At 33.7% G+C, this 17525-nt stretch overlaps 3 protein-coding genes across 5 annotated transcripts; 1 reads left to right on the top strand and 2 right to left on the bottom strand.

Moving 5' to 3' along the window:
* Positions 1-10: 10 nt before the first annotated feature.
* On the bottom strand, positions 11-10775 carry LOC100643643 (nucleoredoxin). Its single transcript, XM_003394086.4, has 7 exons — positions 10153-10775; positions 2101-2370; positions 1438-1538; positions 1127-1322; positions 955-1045; positions 667-803; positions 11-584 (listed from the first exon to the last, which is right to left on the bottom strand). Exons 1-7 carry the CDS (start codon positions 10648-10650, stop codon positions 357-359), a joined length of 1521 nt encoding a protein of 506 aa, XP_003394134.1. The 5' UTR covers positions 10651-10775; the 3' UTR covers positions 11-356.
* A 468-nt stretch (positions 10776-11243) lies between these two features.
* Positions 11244-12291, top strand: LOC100644477 (mitochondrial import inner membrane translocase subunit Tim10 B). 2 transcript variants are annotated; one of them, XM_012320510.3, is made up of 3 exons: positions 11244-11355; positions 11827-11922; positions 12066-12291. In XM_012320510.3, the coding sequence occupies exons 1-3, from the start codon at positions 11332-11334 to the stop codon at positions 12237-12239; spliced, it is 294 nt and encodes a 97-aa protein (XP_012175900.1). In that variant the 5' UTR covers positions 11244-11331; the 3' UTR covers positions 12240-12291. The 2 variants fall into 2 exon arrangements, with proteins under 2 accessions (XP_012175900.1, XP_003394141.1); XM_003394093.4 differs by lacking the exon at positions 11244-11355 and adding an exon at positions 11388-11703.
* Positions 12292-12513: 222 nt separating this feature from the next.
* LOC100644005 (arfaptin-2) lies at positions 12514-17012 on the bottom strand. Of its 2 annotated transcripts, none has more exons than XM_003394089.4 (6): positions 16877-17012; positions 16069-16257; positions 15807-15974; positions 15414-15735; positions 15155-15332; positions 12514-15075 (listed from the first exon to the last, which is right to left on the bottom strand). In XM_003394089.4, exons 2-6 carry the CDS (start codon positions 16238-16240, stop codon positions 14923-14925), a joined length of 993 nt encoding a protein of 330 aa, XP_003394137.2. In that variant the 5' UTR covers positions 16241-16257; positions 16877-17012; the 3' UTR covers positions 12514-14922. The 2 variants fall into 2 exon arrangements, with proteins under 2 accessions (XP_003394137.2, XP_048270563.1); XM_048414606.1 differs by lacking the exon at positions 16877-17012 and adding an exon at positions 16637-16860.
* Positions 17013-17525: the final 513 nt, after the last annotated feature.

Genomic DNA, 17525 nt, shown 5'->3' with positions numbered 1-17525 from the left:
TAACTCAAGATACGTTCGACGTGTTCATTTGGCGTTTATTAAGTAGTACATAATATAATATATTAACGTGTGCATGTGTACACTTAAAAATACAATTCGCTCAGTTTTTATTAACTATGATATTATAATACATGTCTTTTGGTTACTTCCACAAAGGGGTGTGCGAATACAAGCGCCATTTTGCGCGAGATCCTTCCTACGAAAGGAGCAATGGTATCACAGAGACAGGATTGAGAAGAGAGGATGGGGTTTCTTTTTTTTTGTGGTTGTATAATGACCACTTAAAATCTTGACTGCTCCTTCCTCCACATGGCTTTCAATATTTCGTATAAAATTGTCAATTGATTTTCAAAAATTCAAGTAGAAACGTAATCATTCTTAGCAGTTTTATGTACTGCAGCTATTTTGTTTATAGGCAATTTGTCATTGCGAAAACTATCGACAAATTGTTGTACAGAATCTACAGTTATTTCGGCACCATCTTCCATCACCACATAAATTCCTCGAGGTATATCAATTGCTGTTAAGAGGGGTACAGCATCATCTAAACCGACAAATTCACGAAGAATATCTGATGTTTCACACTATAAGGAAAACAATAGTATATTCATTAAATTGAGAGTAATTATTAATAATTAGTTATGGATAAATACGATTGGTACTTACATCTAATGCTACATAAAATTGCAAAATATCATCTGGATCATCGTAATTTGGATCATAGTCAGGTCTACCTTGTCTGTATGCCTGTGCAGCTGGCAATAATACACTCTCTGCGAATTGAATCTCACAGTCTTCACCTTCTGTCGGAGCATAATAATGACATAAATAAACTACTGGTACTATACGTACATAGAAAGATTTTTATTTATTTAACGACAAATATGTTTCTAAAGTTTTGTTTTATCTTTGTATCGGTTCATTTTGTATACAAATAATTTAAAGTGAACTTACCGACAAAAAGAATAATTGCCGGTGCATCATGTAATGAAGCGGCGTATTTTTCAGTTAAAATATTCACCAGACGACTGGTCCATGGAAAATTCTGAAAAATTGAAGACTTTATATCAAAAACAGCAAAAAAACGATGAAGTAATACAAGTCGATCCAATAAATTTTTATTTACCAATCCTTCAGGATCCTCGATTAATTCCGCCCGACCATCCAAAGTTATAATGTTATCTCGGGGGTCAAGTATTACTAAAGTGGGTATTGCTTGTACGTCGAGGGCACTTGCTAATTTTCGTCGTCTCTCTTCTTGACTAAAAGGTATCCTCAACCAAGGCATCGTTTCAATGTAAACGTTGTAAGACTCTTCGCTCCTAACATCATATCAATTGTATTTCAATTAATGACTATACCGTAATTACTTACTATGTAAGTATATAGTTTACGTTTTATCCGAAATGAATAAGTGACATAATTTTTTCAACTTACCTATCTGAACTTACAAAGATCACCTCGAAATCGTGACCCCTTTCTCGAATTCGTTGATAGGTGTCCACAAGTTGTGGAGTAAATGCTTTACAAGGTGGACACTGTATAAACACAGAAAATGTATATCATTTTCCATATGATATTTACAAAGGAAAAAAGTTATATTTTCTCGTCAAAATAATTAATTCAAAAGAAATACGAGTCAAATAAGACGATATATTTTTTGTTCCTTGTCTTCTATAATATCTAACGTTACGTTATATTATTAAATAACAACGTTATTTTATGATTGTTAGCTTCACACTGTTATTGTTACCTAAGATTCTATTTTTAACTTGCACGATATAAACATGAAACAGTTCGGAATTGTTGATCGATTATTCAGTGCAGGAGAATTAGAGCACAAACGGTTAATTTTAACCACGGTGAAAAATACGTAGATTTAATCATATTTTCCAATATCTCGTTAATTATAAATTTCCAAGAAATCGATAGTTTGAAGAATACTATTACTGAAGAATACTATTTCAGCGCTGTGAATAATTCATACACGAATATTTTTCTATACATCTGTGCGACTTATAAATATCGAAACGAAGACGAGAAATATACTTTTTAGCTTTATGTAGTTGAAACTTATGAGAATACTGTGTAAGTATATACCCAATGTGCGCTGAAGTAAACACCCTTAAAACAATGACGTAACTCTTCGTGTAGCATGGGTTCGTTACTATCGCGTGCCCCACATGGCAATAAGGGTCCATCTTCGAGAGCAGCCTTCGGATGAGGAGCCTTCCAAGGAAATTCAGCCCCGCTGGAGTCGCCGATGGTTCGCTCCACGCCTCCTCTGGTTACCACCGAGCCGTTAGAACCGTCCAATAAAATCAAAGTTGGTACATCGGCCTTTATCCGATACCTTCGAGTCAGTCTGGTCTGTAAAAGAGATACTTGGTCGGCTATAAGAGTATTTCAATGTTGATCGTGAGATTCTTCAAACTCCTCCATAAATATTCGCGAGAGCCACCATTCTTTGTTTTAAATCGCAAGAGAAGATTTCCATTCGACAAGATTGCAATAATCTCTGCGACTTGATTCCTGATCAAAGTATGAAATCGAGAGAAAAATTTCACTGATTATATAAACGTTCTAACATATATTTCTATAAGAAAAAGAACCGTGTATATTGACGAAACGGGAACCTGTTTTAATGAAATGCGAAAGATGTAACTAGGCAGGAGTAGTTGAAGTTGCATATCGATGAAACACGTGTATTGTATTTTACTATATTTTAATATACAAAATGAGATGTATTTTGGGTGGAAATAAAGTTGAACGACAGCATACAGCCCGATCAGAATTATTCGCTTCAATAATTTTATTATCTACGGGAAGCATTAAAGCATAATATGTGATAAATTAAATTAACGATTGCTATATTTACACTAATCAGAAATAGTAAAATTACTGTTTTCCTCTTTACGCCTCGATTCAGATATTTCTGCAAATTGTTTTCAAAACACGATAAAATAAGAGAAATCGATATAAAAGTTACTCTTGCATTCGATTATTATCCAGCGTCATACCGATAAAAGTAATAGCGCAATCCTCATCGGTGCTTTACGTTGTACGATTTTACGAAAATACGTTTCTCGCCACGTAAACTGTGGTTTTGAATTCTGCTCGCAGAGCACTTGAGTATTGGCTACAAAGAAGAAAAAAGAAGAGTTGAAGCAAAAGGAAGGATAAAGATGGAAAGATCGAAACCCATCAATTTCAGGAACCGTGAGAGGAATAACGCGACGATATAAACGAACGAGGCGTCGTGTGTGCTGCGTGTACACGCACGTTCAAGAAATTCGAAACACGTAGCCTGCCGCCTCTGTTTCTTCCGTTATCCTTCTAGCACGCAACGAAATTCAAGCACGGCGAAAAAGGGCGCAACGAGTGTCTACAGGGGAGTAATGTCTGCTGACAATGAATGCTATCCCTTCTGCCCCCCAGCTGCATGATTACAGTGCTACAAGAGGCAAAAAAGGGACGAGAATGGAAGGCAAAAGGAAGGGGCACGAACATGATAGTAGAAACTGGTTGAAAGTTTTTCAAGCCGGAAGAGATAAGAAAGGATGAACGCGCACGGGAAAGATATACATATAAGCAAATAACCCCAGACGGGGTTAGATTTCTGTTTTTTTCCTAGATAAGCAGTCAACCCTCTCAATACTATGCTCGAGTTGAGATAGAAGTATTAGCAATTCCTTTCCTTTCTTTTCGTATCCTTTTTTAAAAATGAAGTATCTTCCCGTTTTAGTGGTACGAAGATAGCAGAGCCCGGTTGATAATGAGAATCGCCGTCTCTTCTAGCAGGCTGCACGATTATAATACATAGTATGAACCGTGAAAACAGAGATGATAAGAAAGCTAAAAGTTCCTGCAGCGGCGCAAATAAGAAAGGATGGCAGTTTCGAAGGGTGCAGACTTGCTGGAAATTCTTTTGTGGATTATGAAACAAGCGGTAGCCGCAGCTACCTACATACTTTCTTTAGTTGTATTGTTTTGAATTTCTCGTACTTTCGAACGAACTTTTGTAATAAAGTTACTGATGGAGCTTGCCATACTGTTTACTGTTTATACAGATAGACACTTTGATTATTTTATTTAATTCCAAGATTATCCTTGGAGCAAGGGTTTCTACGTTCTACGCGTTATGTATTTTTACTATCCTTTATCCGTTGTGTATCCTATTTTTATTCACTCTAATAAAGTTCTAATTAATTATCCTAATGTTTAATCATTTAGTCTTAAAAAAAAAAAAAAAAATACTTTTTCTACCAATAGAAAAACAGCAGAATCCATTATATACATATATTTAAAACAAGCAAGTAGTCGGTCTCAAATGCTTTGATACCGTTAAACGATGCATTAACGATTTTTGTCGATCGCACTAGGACGTACTTACACTTACGTACTTCTCTCGGGAAGATGATCAACTATAGTATTCGTTAGCATTGAATACTGATTCCCGTTAAGCTGTCTGATTACAAGAGAACAAAAGGAGCAGAGAAGATCGAAGCACAATGGACATATTGCAGAAGCCTTTTATACCAGAGTAGATAATGAAGAACGGTCTAAGAGGTGAAATAAAGTTTCCAATCGTTTCAGATTTTTCGATGACGAATAATTCATTCGTACGACGCCATTTCGTACATTGTTGCGTTTATCACTATAACTGTCCTATGTACGCCTTTCATTTCTAAATATTATTTATATAAAGATCATCGATACCATTTTATTAAAAAAATAGCAATATATTTACATCGCTACGATCGTTTACCCGCCAATTTGAACGATTAACAGTTAAAACAAATGTTCATACCCCAACGTTCAATTTTTTTATTACAGGCGAAGACGACAACGAACCAAGCAACAAAATCGAATAGCTGTCGCGCGATACAAGCTTCCGCGGAGACAAAAGGATGTCTCGATCGACGGATCTGGTTCAAAAAGACCAGAGAGATTTCAATAAATCTTCGGTAACCGACACCTATCGCGCAATCGATCCTCCCTCGAAACTTTCCTTGCTCGACAGGTTATTTTCTGGCGGACCTTTTCCTTGGGAAGGACTATATACCCTTGGCAGTATTTTCCCGATCTCCCTCGATCGGGAGACGAGTAAAATTCGGAGGACGATACGCTGCAGCCGAACAGAAAGAGGGTGAGCGTTGGAATAAGGCAAGAAGGGTTTTCTCTAGGTAGCCGAACGTGCGACGTCGTACGTTATCGCGACCCTTCACGGGGAGGCATTACCTCGTCCCTTCGTATATTTCCTAGGGCGCTTTCTCGTTCGTTCCTACGCTCGATGTATATATACATTGGTTCGCCGTCTCCGTCTGGAGCGGTCGATAACGCGTACGTCCTCCCTTGGCGTTGCTGCCGCTCGCTCGACGGTGCTATCGTTATTTCCCCCGGTGGTCTGTATGTCCCCTACCACGCCACTTCCATCGCTCCTGCTTGCTCGTTCCCCCGTGTCGTCCTTGCTCCATCGCCCGCTTACCCTCGTCGATTCTCTTTCTCCCTCCCGGCAACGGAACGCTTGTGTCGTTACGAAAAATCCTCGTGTGATACCATTATTCTATCTACACACTGACTAGCCACGTTCGATTAAACGTTTTGCCCGTGCTTGCTACGAGTAAGTGTCGAATATCGGATATCCGACGAGTATCAAGATTACGCGAGTCGAAATCGCTTTTTTAAAGTACAGGCTTTTTCAACGAGATTACTTTCTTTCGTACGAACAACCGTACTTTGTTTTTGATTGTTTCAACTATTTCGAGTATCGCGGATACGGAAGAGGATTTTGGAAGATGAAGGAATAATTTGAAAAGTGACTTTTTCTATTCTTCATTTTTTAGCAGACACTCTGCCATTTAGTCTCTCTCTGGCAAGGGGAACCCTTTGCCATGCCATGACATCGGGTAGAAGACGAGCGATGGAGGGGAAGGGATGAGATCACTGTTGACTCGTTCGCGCGCGTTCAATCGCCTTCTTCGTGAACGACAGAGGTGCACAACGCGCGCTTTGTCGCGCTAAATTTTCCGCAAAGCTTTCTTGTCGTTAAATGGTTTATCTCGCCGTCGCGCGTTTTGCATTGTATGATTGCAATGCGTGTTGTTCGCAAAAGTATAAAGAGCTTCTTAAAATACGTTTTAAAGTACTTCGAAAAATAAGATTCATACATTCGTACATAAACGTTGTTGTCCAATCACGAGTGAACTATATCTTCAGACAGAAAGTTAAGTTGTTAGTTTCTGCGTAAAATAATTGACGACACGAGTTAGTCTTTATATAACATAGACGGCCAACAATGTGTTAAGAAAAAAAACAAGTACAAATTTTAAAATTTTATATATTTTCCATTCGATATCTAATTTTTGCAAATTTTTCAAAGCTAATTTTACTTCTAGAATTTTCAAGATTCTATAATTTTTATTGAATTCGTATAAAATTGAGCGAACTTGACATATATGTATATACCATTATATCTAGATTAAGTACGATTTCGTATAACGCGATCTGTGAACGTTGTTAATCGATTTGACGTAGGGGTGAATATAATTTGGAGTTGCGCACCCCTGGTATATACAGATATCGGCCTCCCGACGTCTCTCGTCCGACCGAGACTGACGAGACCACTGTGTTTCCATTGGTCAACCCCAGCAACGTCTTAAGACTACCATGCTTTCAATTACACGCAAACGACTACACGTTTGTGTATGGCTTGAAAATGTTACGGAACATGGAAGAACTGTTCGCATCCTATTAAGGATTAAGGAGGATAGAAAGAGAAGAGACAAAATTTAGCGTCGCTTAAATTAAAATAAAAATAAGAACGTAGGAATTAAGATAGTGTACAATCTAAAAAGACGAATTAAATGGCCAAGAGACATTTGGAGAGCATCGGTAGGGAAATGACGCGAAACATTTAATTTTTTTTAATTCGCCCAACTTTCTACCACTTTTATGGGTATGATAGGCGCGGCGTCAAAGCATTTGCAGGATTTCACGCGTGTTTTTGAATCATAGGCACTGGAATACACTTATTCGGACGATTCGTACGTACTACACTTTTTCTTTGACCACTGCCGAGTAGGTCGTGTGTAATCTACACGATATGCCAGGTAAAAAGCAGACAGGAGCAGAAGAGGGAGGAGGAGGAGAAGAAATGGGTGTGGGTAGATGGAAAGGGGGTGGAAAAAGGTGGAGGAAGGATTATATAGTGCCGCGTACGGGCCACTCTGTGTACGAACTGCCTCAAAGTCTATCTAGATTCCAACGTCTCTCTCATTCCTTTTTTTTCTTGCTGTTTCAGTCGTTTTCGGGGAGCGGAGGAGACCTGCACCGCCACCGATTCGCGCACACGCTCTCCCTCTCTCTCTCTCTTCTTTCTATGTACGCTCAAACGTAAACATCTTTCCTCTCTTTTCGGTTTGCTATTTTCCGTCGCTTTCTTGATCTCGCCGGCCGAATGAGAAAGCTATTTGCGGAAGATATGGGTCGGCCACCCCGAATGCAAAGGCTGCCTTGACTCTTTCTCAGGTGCTTCTGCGTCTAAGGCAAAGCCTCCCGCCGTATACCTTTATGAAACGGTTTACGCCGTACAAACGATGAGCAGCGCGCCTCTATTACCTAGCTGTTCAAGCAGCCGGACACTCAGTTGCTTCCTTGATACCACTAACCGTACAGTTTTGTCGAACAAACTGGACACAGTCCCCTTGCTCCCTTCTCAAGGAGCGACGTAAAAAGATAGCTTCAGCTGCCACCGCAGATCAATACGGACTTCATTAACGATGCATGGTAACGCAACGATAGCTCGCGTTATTAACCGTAATCTCTGCCAATTACTTGCTTCTTTTTTTGTTCTTATTGACAAATTTACGTTATGATCTCGTGAAACATTTTCTTTTTAATATTTTTGTTTTCAATGGACAATAATGGAATTAAGAATTTACTTTGCAATTGTTTCTGGCTTCTTTGTTTGCTTTCAATGCGAAAGGCTAAAAAAATGTTGAACGAGAAAGAGAAAGATGGTGAAAGAGAGAAAATTTGATCGTCGTTTCTTTCTTGCAACCTTCCATAACCCAAAGTTGCTCTTCTCATTGTTAAATGAATGGAACTGTATACAAAGAACCTACGATTTCAAGGGGGTGATTCCCAACGTGGATCAGGTAGATAGGCGGAATAACGAGCAAGGAAGAATCACGAGGCTACTTGACGCTAATTGCGCAGGACTCTTATCGTTACATTTACTCGCGAATCAGACTGTCAAGTATATATGTATATACATACATACATACATACATATACATTCTTTCTTTGTCTATTACTCTATATGTGTGTGTATATATATATCACACTAACAGCTCGAGTGCCTTGACTAATGATCGTGAAAAAAAGACAGAGAATAACAACCTCCGATCGTTCCTTACATTCACATGCTGCTAATGCGTATGCATCCAATAAGTACTAACAGCAGCCGCCTTACATAACAATTTTAAAGCATCTCTATTACACAAATGCAAACTATCCAACGTAAACCGCTGTTTCAAACCGTCATATAGAAAACCGTTACTTTCCTTTTTCATTTCTCTTGTATCATTTCTTTTTAATTCGTTACCCCGATGCGATAGTAGAACCTCGTTAACGTGCATAAAAAGTATAGGGGAAACCGAATATCCACTATGCGTGTGCGAAGTGTTGCAACGTAACGCAGAGTCACTCAAACTTTCGAGACAAGAGATATGTGCGTCATCGAGGTGCGTGGGTGATGAAAAGATCAATGTACGATGCCGTCCTACCGTCTGCTTTTAATCGCCACGAACAAAATTCTCGTCTCAATTTCAATTCATTCGTTCGCTTGTTTCCAATTAAAACGGTGTTAGGAATTTTTTCACAGATTTTCGTAACCCCTTGGTAAAATTATTAGATTTACAATTTCCTCCAGCACCATCTGCAGGGTGAAATTGTTATCTTAACCGGCATTTCTTTTACTTGGATTTCTGAAATTATTTTTTAATTCGTTAGATTCTTTTTGACTTGGACAAAATCTTCGTATAATATATCATTCGTCTATAAATCTGTACCATAAAAAGAAAAGGAATAGATTAAAACACGCTTTACTAGAAAAGAGTCGTACAAATGTTGATTAAAAAAGGAAAAAGAAAACATATTTGATCGTGACTGAAAAAGTACGTTGGTAGTTAGTTTGTAGAGAAGCAGATGTTTTGTGGAAATATTACGAACGATTTTTAGTTAGAGAAAGTCGACTCTGCCTCGTGTGTCGGTGCAAATAAAATCGGACCCTAAATAGCACGTCTGGCGAGGGGTTAAAACACCCGTTGGAAATAAAAAAGGCGCTGCGCGCACAGTCCTTCTGCATAACAGCATGTGTGCCTTCTCTATGTATACATGTGTAACTTTATGACAGACATATGTATACAAATTTCAAATGATACGCTCGCCTCAATTGATCACAGCCCGTCTGACCGTAAAATTCGCATAGCCGGTGAAAAAGTCGTGAAGAAAAGCTGCCACCGTTGGGAAATATGGGAAAACCATTAAAATTATTATCTCGTACGGTGTTTCGAATTAATAGAAACGCGCTTTTTCATTTTCAAGGAGTTAGTAGTTATCTGAATGGCCGTTCCGGCAAACGCAACCATTATTCGGCTTAAAAAGCCAATCTAATTATTTGATTGAATTTAATTGAAATAGCGTGGCTGTGCGATCTCAGTGATAAAGATTTGGTGATATCGGCTTCAAGCAGAAAAAGAGAGAGAGATGGAGTAATTCGAGTGCAATTATTAGGAATGTTCTTTCGCCCGTTATAATCTCGATGGAGGTGAATAAAATTGAAAACAAGAAAATATATCGAACAAAAGATACATAGAAGCTACGAAATAAACATAGTATGAAAATGTTTTAGTGTTTCTGAAAATTTTCGAGAAAGAAAATATGATTGTTAATTTCGTAGAACTTAATAGTAAAAATAGATATACATGACATTAACGTGTTTACGACGCCTGATTTTAGTACTGTTGAATGCCAGAAGTATTACTACCCATAATTTGTTTAGCGATATCCCAATCCCAAGAAGTAAAAATCGAATAAAATATAGGAGTGGAAATTGAAATATGAAAGAATTACAGAGATGCGTGTTACCTTTCTCTCGTAGTCCAAGTTCGGTACAGCCAACCAGGGTAACTCTGCAACGTGTGCACGGAAACTTTCTTCAAAGTCGAGGACATCGGCTACGTTACTCCAAAGAACCACGTGCACGACCTCGAACTTTTTCCTCCTTTCTCTACCTCTGGTGGAATTCTCTGTGTCCCGATCGTTTTCCGTGTGTGATGGGGATAACGAGTTGACATTGGTGTACAGGTCGAGCAGCTGACGCGTAAAGTCATCGCACGTAGCACCGGGATTAATGAAACTAAAATACACACCGATCACTTCACAAGTCGGCTGGCCGTCTTCATCGACAAGCATACCACTTGCATCGCACGGTTTTGTGTCTTGTTGATTAACCTGACTGCACCGCGACAGTTGTTTACCGAACAGTCTATGTTGCCAACAGACTGGTTTCGCGGCGGCCGCAGGTGACTTTTTCGTTACGTTTCCCGAGCTGGATGATGCCTGCTCGCTATAGCACGCGGCCATCGCACGTAACAATTAGCCCGCTTCATTCACCGGCGACACGCACTGACAATCTTTCCGTTTCTACACTGCTTTCAAATCGAACTCGGTACTCCTTGCTCCGTCAACGCCGACTGATTCACGTTTCGCTGACTCGGGACCCGTGACCAATCACAGACGTTTCGATCCGGTTAAACCCGAGCGCCGCCGAATCGCGCCGATAAACGCGCGCTTTTTCTCAATATTGGATGTATTCAAATTATTCCTTTTTTATTTTCGATTAATGTATCCTTATATAACCTGTAGAAACCTATTTTTTTTAATTTTCCCATTGTTTCATCATTTTCTCATATGTGTACCTGCTGTTATAATACTGTTTTTTATTTCGCATAAATTTCCATTGATGTTTCATTCATTGTATATATTATTTGATATTATATTGTAAAGTTTTAATCGAGAAAATAAAATATGTTACAGATAAATAATATTGAAAGAAATGTACAACACATATTATGTTACAAGTTTCAAATTGTACTACATTCTTGTGTATTTCAAATATTCTGAATATACGTTGACTTAGTCTTTATTTGGAAAGAAATTTAAACTATCATAAGTCGCTGAAAGTATTACAGTTTTGAAACTATTTAATATTTACAATAAGTGTTTAAAGGTAGAAAGAAAACAATTATTTCATTTAATAGTTGTATGTATATATGTACATACGTATATGTAAGTAATTTAATCATGTTTCAATAGTGTAACATATAAACGCAACATGATATTAGTCATTAATGAATCCTGAAAAAGATTGTGACTTTGCAAAGTTATTGCAATATTGTTATTTCATTAATTAACAATTTTTAATTAAAATTATGTTATTCGAGCTTTTATTTACCAAAATCGATTAAAACATATCAATGATCGATATTAAAGTTATCGATATTAATTTAAAGTATATTTACGTGACATAACCTGGATGAAAGTAAAACCGGCGAATACCGTGACATTATAAACTTATTATTTAAGTTGGGAATTAAAATAAATAATTCAAATATGGATGCTTCGATTATCAGAAATGTATTTAATTATGAATAATCCATGTTTAGTAATTGATTATTTACTCCTAACCTATTTCATCTATTGTACATAGAAATACCGATAAAATCACATTTTTATATATTAATGTTATATTTTTTATAGATGAAGGATTTCCATAATTTATTTAATCAAATGTCTGAAACATGTTTCAAGACATGCGTGAGTACATTTATGTCAAGGGATATATCTACAGAAGAGGTATGTTATAATTAAAATTAAAATGTATTATTGGTTTTATTTATAAAATGCATATATCCCATCACAAATATTGAATCTACAAGTACTTATGTACTAAAAAATATAAAATTTGTTTTTTTATTATGTTTTTAAATTTGCCATAGATTCAATGCATAGAGAATTGTTCAGGGAAACATATCCACGCAAATCACAAAATAATGGAAATATTTATGGAAGTGCAACCTGCTATTGTTCGTAAAAGCATGGAGGAATTTCAAAAGACTCAGGCAGCTTTAGATGCAGCACAAAAAGAACAGAATTCTGAAAGTAATAGATAGTCAATTTTGTAAATTAATTAGCTCCTCTATTAAATATATTTTTTAAACCTAACTGTATTTCAAGTTATTTTTTTTTGCTGTATGTATTTATTGTTATTTACAATTATTTACCAATCAGTTCTTGTAAAACACTTCTATATATTCTATGAAAATAATGAATATACAAAATACTATAATCACTTTTTGATAATACATTTCTAGTTTTTAAATAAAACTTGATATTTTGATAAAAAAACAGTGCTAGCAATTAACAAGAATTCTATACAAAGCAAGATATATAAGCATTCATTTATTGTTTGGAGTTTGTATACACATAATATACACACAATAACATCATGATTAGGAACATAATATAGTAGCTACAATACATTTCATAACTTAAAAAGTGCTTCAACTGGATATTTCAAGTTATTCTGTGTAACTTCTCGTTCTTATTTCTACTTAATAAATATAAGATTTTATTTTTGTTTAATTACAGTATTTGCTTTTGTTGGTCTAAACATTCCTAAAAAACCTGTTAAATAATGGAATGTATTTTCTATAGATTCATGATAAAAAGATATAATAATTTTCAGAAATTATATATTAAGTCAATTTGCATTATGTAAAAAAATAAAATGTTATTATTACAGTATGAATCATAATTTTTGCTTTATACATAAATGTAGATGTATAATGATGATAATTCGCAAAAATTTGGAAAGTGAATTGTACATTTATTTGATATACAATTCACTCATACACATTATTATATGTGTACTTGAAAATTTATATTATGATCACATTGGAAGAGTTAGTTTAAAACATGATAAGACTCATTGATGATGTCATAATATAACTAGCTTCACTTTTATGGTTTAAGTTACTATTAATGTTACTGTAAACTTTAAGTATAAGCAACAAACAATAATGACAATGTACATACATTTATTATATCTATACTAAAAATTTTTCTATTTATGAAGCGTAATAATTCATAACGTTTCAGTATACACAATAGTGCTGCTTTAAAAGAAATATTTGTATACATAATGTCAATGTGTATGAAAGTATATAAAATTATAATTTTACACAAGCCATTTAATTTTTAAATATTCACTTATAAAATATGACTAGTTTGAACCTGTTTTGCAACAGTTAAATATTTTCCTTTTCACACATTAATCAAAATTGATTCTCTTTTTTAGTAAACCAATACTGTGGTATATATAAAAAAATGTAAATAAACTTATATTTTCTATATTAAAATACTCAAAAGTTTTTTAAAAGTTAGATATTATAATTACATATTATCTTCTGTGTTATGATAATATATTTAATAACAAAATAAAAATTATTTATTTTGTAAAAATGTATATAACATAATTTGAAAAAAAAGTAAAATTAAGTAAACTTAGTTACAAGCATCTTTGTATAAATATTAATAGCACAAAGGAAGTACCATTAATTTAAAAATATGATTAGGCTAATCATAAGCATGTGACTTATTCCTATTTTTATCAAAACAATTGACTGTTACATAAAAAAAGTTATAAATGAAGCCAATATATACATACAACTAGACTGCGGATATTTATACAAATTCATATTTTTCAGTATATAATTAAAAGAGTATAACCTTAGCAGAAAATTGTTTTAAACAATACAAGTATCTTATTTTAGGTACAAGTACACAGAGAGCACTATACGATATTTTATATACTTCTTCATATCATATACATTCTGTTCAATTTTGCACTTTTAAATTTGCTATAAAATGCATAAAAACCCGCAGTCTACATATAATAATAAATGTGTAGAAATATTGAACATTTAATGTATGGAGTGTCCAAAAATGATTGTATCAAACTAACATACAGCACTTATTAAATTAAACCGTCTAATATTAACATTTTTTTTGCTCATTTTAATTAGCACCGCATATTTTAAAAATATGATGTAATCTTTTTTGATCCTGTGTAGTTGGAAGTACTCAAATTCTCTTTCTTTTAAAATAGATTAAATTTAGCAACGTGCGTAAATAAGGAATACATCTTGACCTAATAGTTATAAGAGAATCAAAGTTAAAATTCGGTCAATATTTTTATTATTTAAAATGAAATGAGAAATATTAAAATAATATAGTTCTCAATTTGTTTAATTTATCGAATTTAAATTGATGCTAATATAAATAAAGAATCAATGCTGTTTTGTACATACCGTAAAATTCAAAGCTAAATATATCATCATAGTTTATGTATTTACATTAGAACTTCTTTAAGTCAGATATAAAAATTAAATATCTATTGCCTTTAAAGTTTTGTAAGCATTGCTATCAAATAAAAAGAATCTTCATTAAATCTTTCATCAGAAGTTATTCATTATTATTAACTGTTGCATATAATTATTAATTATATAATTGAGATTAACTGATACATATGACATGTATCACGAATATTGGCCAATATTTAAAGCATAATTCAGAAATTATTCAGTCTGTTTTTAGATGACAATCTATTCTTCTTCAAAAACTTATTGAAACTGACAAACTATTTGACAGCAGTGTCCTTTAGTACGTTTTCAAGAGTGTTTGAAAGTTGTTCTACCTTGTCATTTCCTTTGTCTTTCAAGAAGAAATTCGTATGGACGAATGTATTTTTTTATTCATGTTTCCCATAACTTGAATTCATTTCTTCTAATGTAACTACTGTTCAAGCCACGATGGTAAAGATGAATTTGGTGATTTAACTTTTATGTTAAATTGCTTCAGTGTGGCTTCCAGAGCAGTTTGATTTCCAGAAAAATAAGCAGATACTGCATTATGGAATAATAATAATTGTTTATGCATTACCTTGATCTGTAATAAGAAAAAAAATTATCACAATATGTAACATTTTAAAAGAATATAATATAAAAAATTAAATCTAATAACATACTCTATTTTCATCTAAAAATTTAAGTTTAATCGAAACATCTGATCTTAGTTTTTCAAAATTTTGCTTATGCTCTTCATAATTTGCCTGTGCTGCTTCCAATCTTGCTGCATTGCTGCTATCGTTTTTTGTTACTTGTGCTAATGCTTCAAGATCTGTTCTATAGGCATCGTATTCTATTCTGTAAACAAACCTCTTTTGTTTATAAGTATTTGCGAAGTATATTTAACTATTTCTCTTGTTAAAACAGTGTTACAATTACCTTGCTGTTTCATATTGTCGTACTGTAAATAATGTGTCTTCAATAGTTTTATTACAAAGTGTATTTACTGAAGAAACAAAAAAATTTAAGGCCCCTAATAATGTTTCACCATTTTTAGTCAAATTCCTTTGAGTTTCTGAATTATATAGAAACTCTTCTTGTAACTCTGGAGATTTTTGTGCTAACTCAGAAAATGCTTCCCCTAAAGCATGTTGCGTTTGAACAACATGATGAAAATGAGAAGCTAATGCTCTAGATAATCGTAACACATTGCAGTACTTTCTTTGAGTATCTCTTAATAATTCAATTTGTGTTTCAAGTTCTATAAAAGGAAAGATATAACAGTTACATAAGAAACATAAATAACATTAAGCTATATTATATAGAACTTACCTGAATCTACTGTACGGGATGTTTTCCCAAGTTTTTCATACATTAATTGTCTTGTACACTTATAAGTAGAAATACTCCAATTTTTAATGCTTTCAATTTTACTCTGAGCAGTACGCATTGTCTGCGTATCACCATTCTGAATAGGTGTATTTGGAGATACTGTTACAGCTATTAGATATATAAAAATATTTGAGTAATGTTCAAATTAATCCTTTGCAATAGATTTATTAGATTATACTTTATTAACACAAATCTCACTTACACATTTGAGATATAGGACTGCCCAATGTTAAGTTTATTGTAGCTGGTCTGGGTTGATTTTCATTATTACAATTATTTGGTACATGAGGTGGAGGAGTTCCACTATGAACTGCACTATCGCTATCATTTAAAGATGGAGCATCTTTCAACATTTCATGAATACTTCGCTCCATTCCACTTAATGTAACAGCTATATTATGATATAAATAAAAAATATATTAATATGTTTTAGGATAAAATGTAAAATTAAAACCTTTTGGAAAGTAAACAATTGGAAAACTTAGAATATATCTTAAGAAAGATATTAATATAATATATCATAAAAAATAGATCTCAACAAATCTAATTAATAAAGACTGATCAAAACATTACTGAAAATTAATCTATAAAACATAGATATAATTACTGAATATTCGTAATAATTTTATAAAAAGATTTACGAACAAAAATGGTGATCAATATTAGACAGGAAGTTAAAAAATTTACAAAAGAAAATGTTTACATGTAACCGCCATTTTTTATAATATACAAGTCTCAAAAATTGTTATGTATAAATACAAAGATCTTACATGTAATAATAAATAGTAAGTATTATAGTACATTATAGTACACTAATCTTTGACACTGCATCAATTAAGTGAATTGTATAAACAAAAGACGCATCAAGAACTGTCATATGACACCTGCTTTAAAACCAAATACGGTTAGGCTAATATTTGTTCATATACATCAGAGTAATGTATTGTTGAAACAGTCAGGAACTAAAGTCTCTAAAGAATAAAATGACATTATTTTGAGGTAGTACTCACTATAAAATCAGAAGATATAAGTAATTCCTACTATTCTATGCTTAAATCTTCAGAACAAATCTTTATAAATGCTTCATGGAAGATATAAATGATATAATATACATACCGACCTAGGTGGCGTACACTAACGTATATCGCAATCTTTGGAAACACCCGGAAAGTTAAATTTATAATAATAATTTATAATAATTTCGTTCAATTTATATTGTGTATTATTTTTTTTCTATTATAATAAATGATTCTATTTCTATGTACATTAATACAAATCTTAAAGTCAAAGTATAATATAAATTGTGAATAATGACAATTATATGTTTCGCAGTTTATACATTCTTCTTTTTTTTTAGAAATTAAAAGCTAAATTATGTATGTAAAAATTTTGTATGAGTAGATGCATATGTAAGTAGGTAAACGGATAAACGGGAATACACTCACTAATATATAACACTGTGAATGCTATACATCAGTAAATGCAAGTTAATGAGGAAAATAATTATGAAACAAGTTCCTTTTATGGCTAGGAGGCTGAGAATAAATTATTTACTACTTTATGCAAATTTTTATAAAATTATGTGATTCGTCTAGATTAACAATATATAAATGTTTTATTGCAGTTAGAAGAATGTTACGATTATTATAAGAATTAAAA

The sequence above is a fragment of the Bombus terrestris genome, chromosome 3 (genome assembly GCF_910591885.1).
Source record: "Bombus terrestris chromosome 3, iyBomTerr1.2, whole genome shotgun sequence".
NCBI classification, from domain to species: domain Eukaryota; kingdom Metazoa; phylum Arthropoda; class Insecta; order Hymenoptera; family Apidae; genus Bombus; species Bombus terrestris.
The sequence above is the reverse complement of the archived record's forward strand: the minus strand, read 5'-3'. Positions and strand labels throughout refer to the sequence as shown.

Excerpts from the sequence above, each read along its gene's own strand:
- LOC100643643 (XM_003394086.4), bottom strand. The coding sequence starts at position 10,650 with ATGGCCGCGTGCTATAGCGAGCAGGCATCATCCAGCTCGGGAAACGTA. Across the intron at positions 2,371-10,152 it reads ACTTGGACTACGAGAGAAAG|ACCAGACTGACTCGAAGGTA; the intron begins GTAACACGCATC and ends TCTCTTTTACAG. Across the intron at positions 804-954 it reads GGCAATTATTCTTTTTGTCG|AAGGTGAAGACTGTGAGATT; the intron begins GTAAGTTCACTT and ends ATGCTCCGACAG.
- LOC100644477 (XM_012320510.3), top strand. The coding sequence starts at position 11,332 with ATGTATATATGTACATACGTATAT. Across the intron at positions 11,356-11,826 it reads ATATATGTACATACGTATAT|ATGAAGGATTTCCATAATTT; the intron begins GTAAGTAATTTA and ends TATTTTTTATAG. Across the intron at positions 11,923-12,065 it reads GGGATATATCTACAGAAGAG|ATTCAATGCATAGAGAATTG; the intron begins GTATGTTATAAT and ends AATTTGCCATAG.
- LOC100644005 (XM_003394089.4), bottom strand. The coding sequence starts at position 16,240 with ATGGAGCGAAGTATTCATGAAATGTTGAAAGATGCTCCATCTTTAAAT. Across the intron at positions 15,736-15,806 it reads ATCCCGTACAGTAGATTCAG|AACTTGAAACACAAATTGAA; the intron begins GTAAGTTCTATA and ends TTCCTTTTATAG. Across the intron at positions 15,076-15,154 it reads AATTTTTAGATGAAAATAGA|ATCAAGGTAATGCATAAACA; the intron begins GTATGTTATTAG and ends TTCTTATTACAG.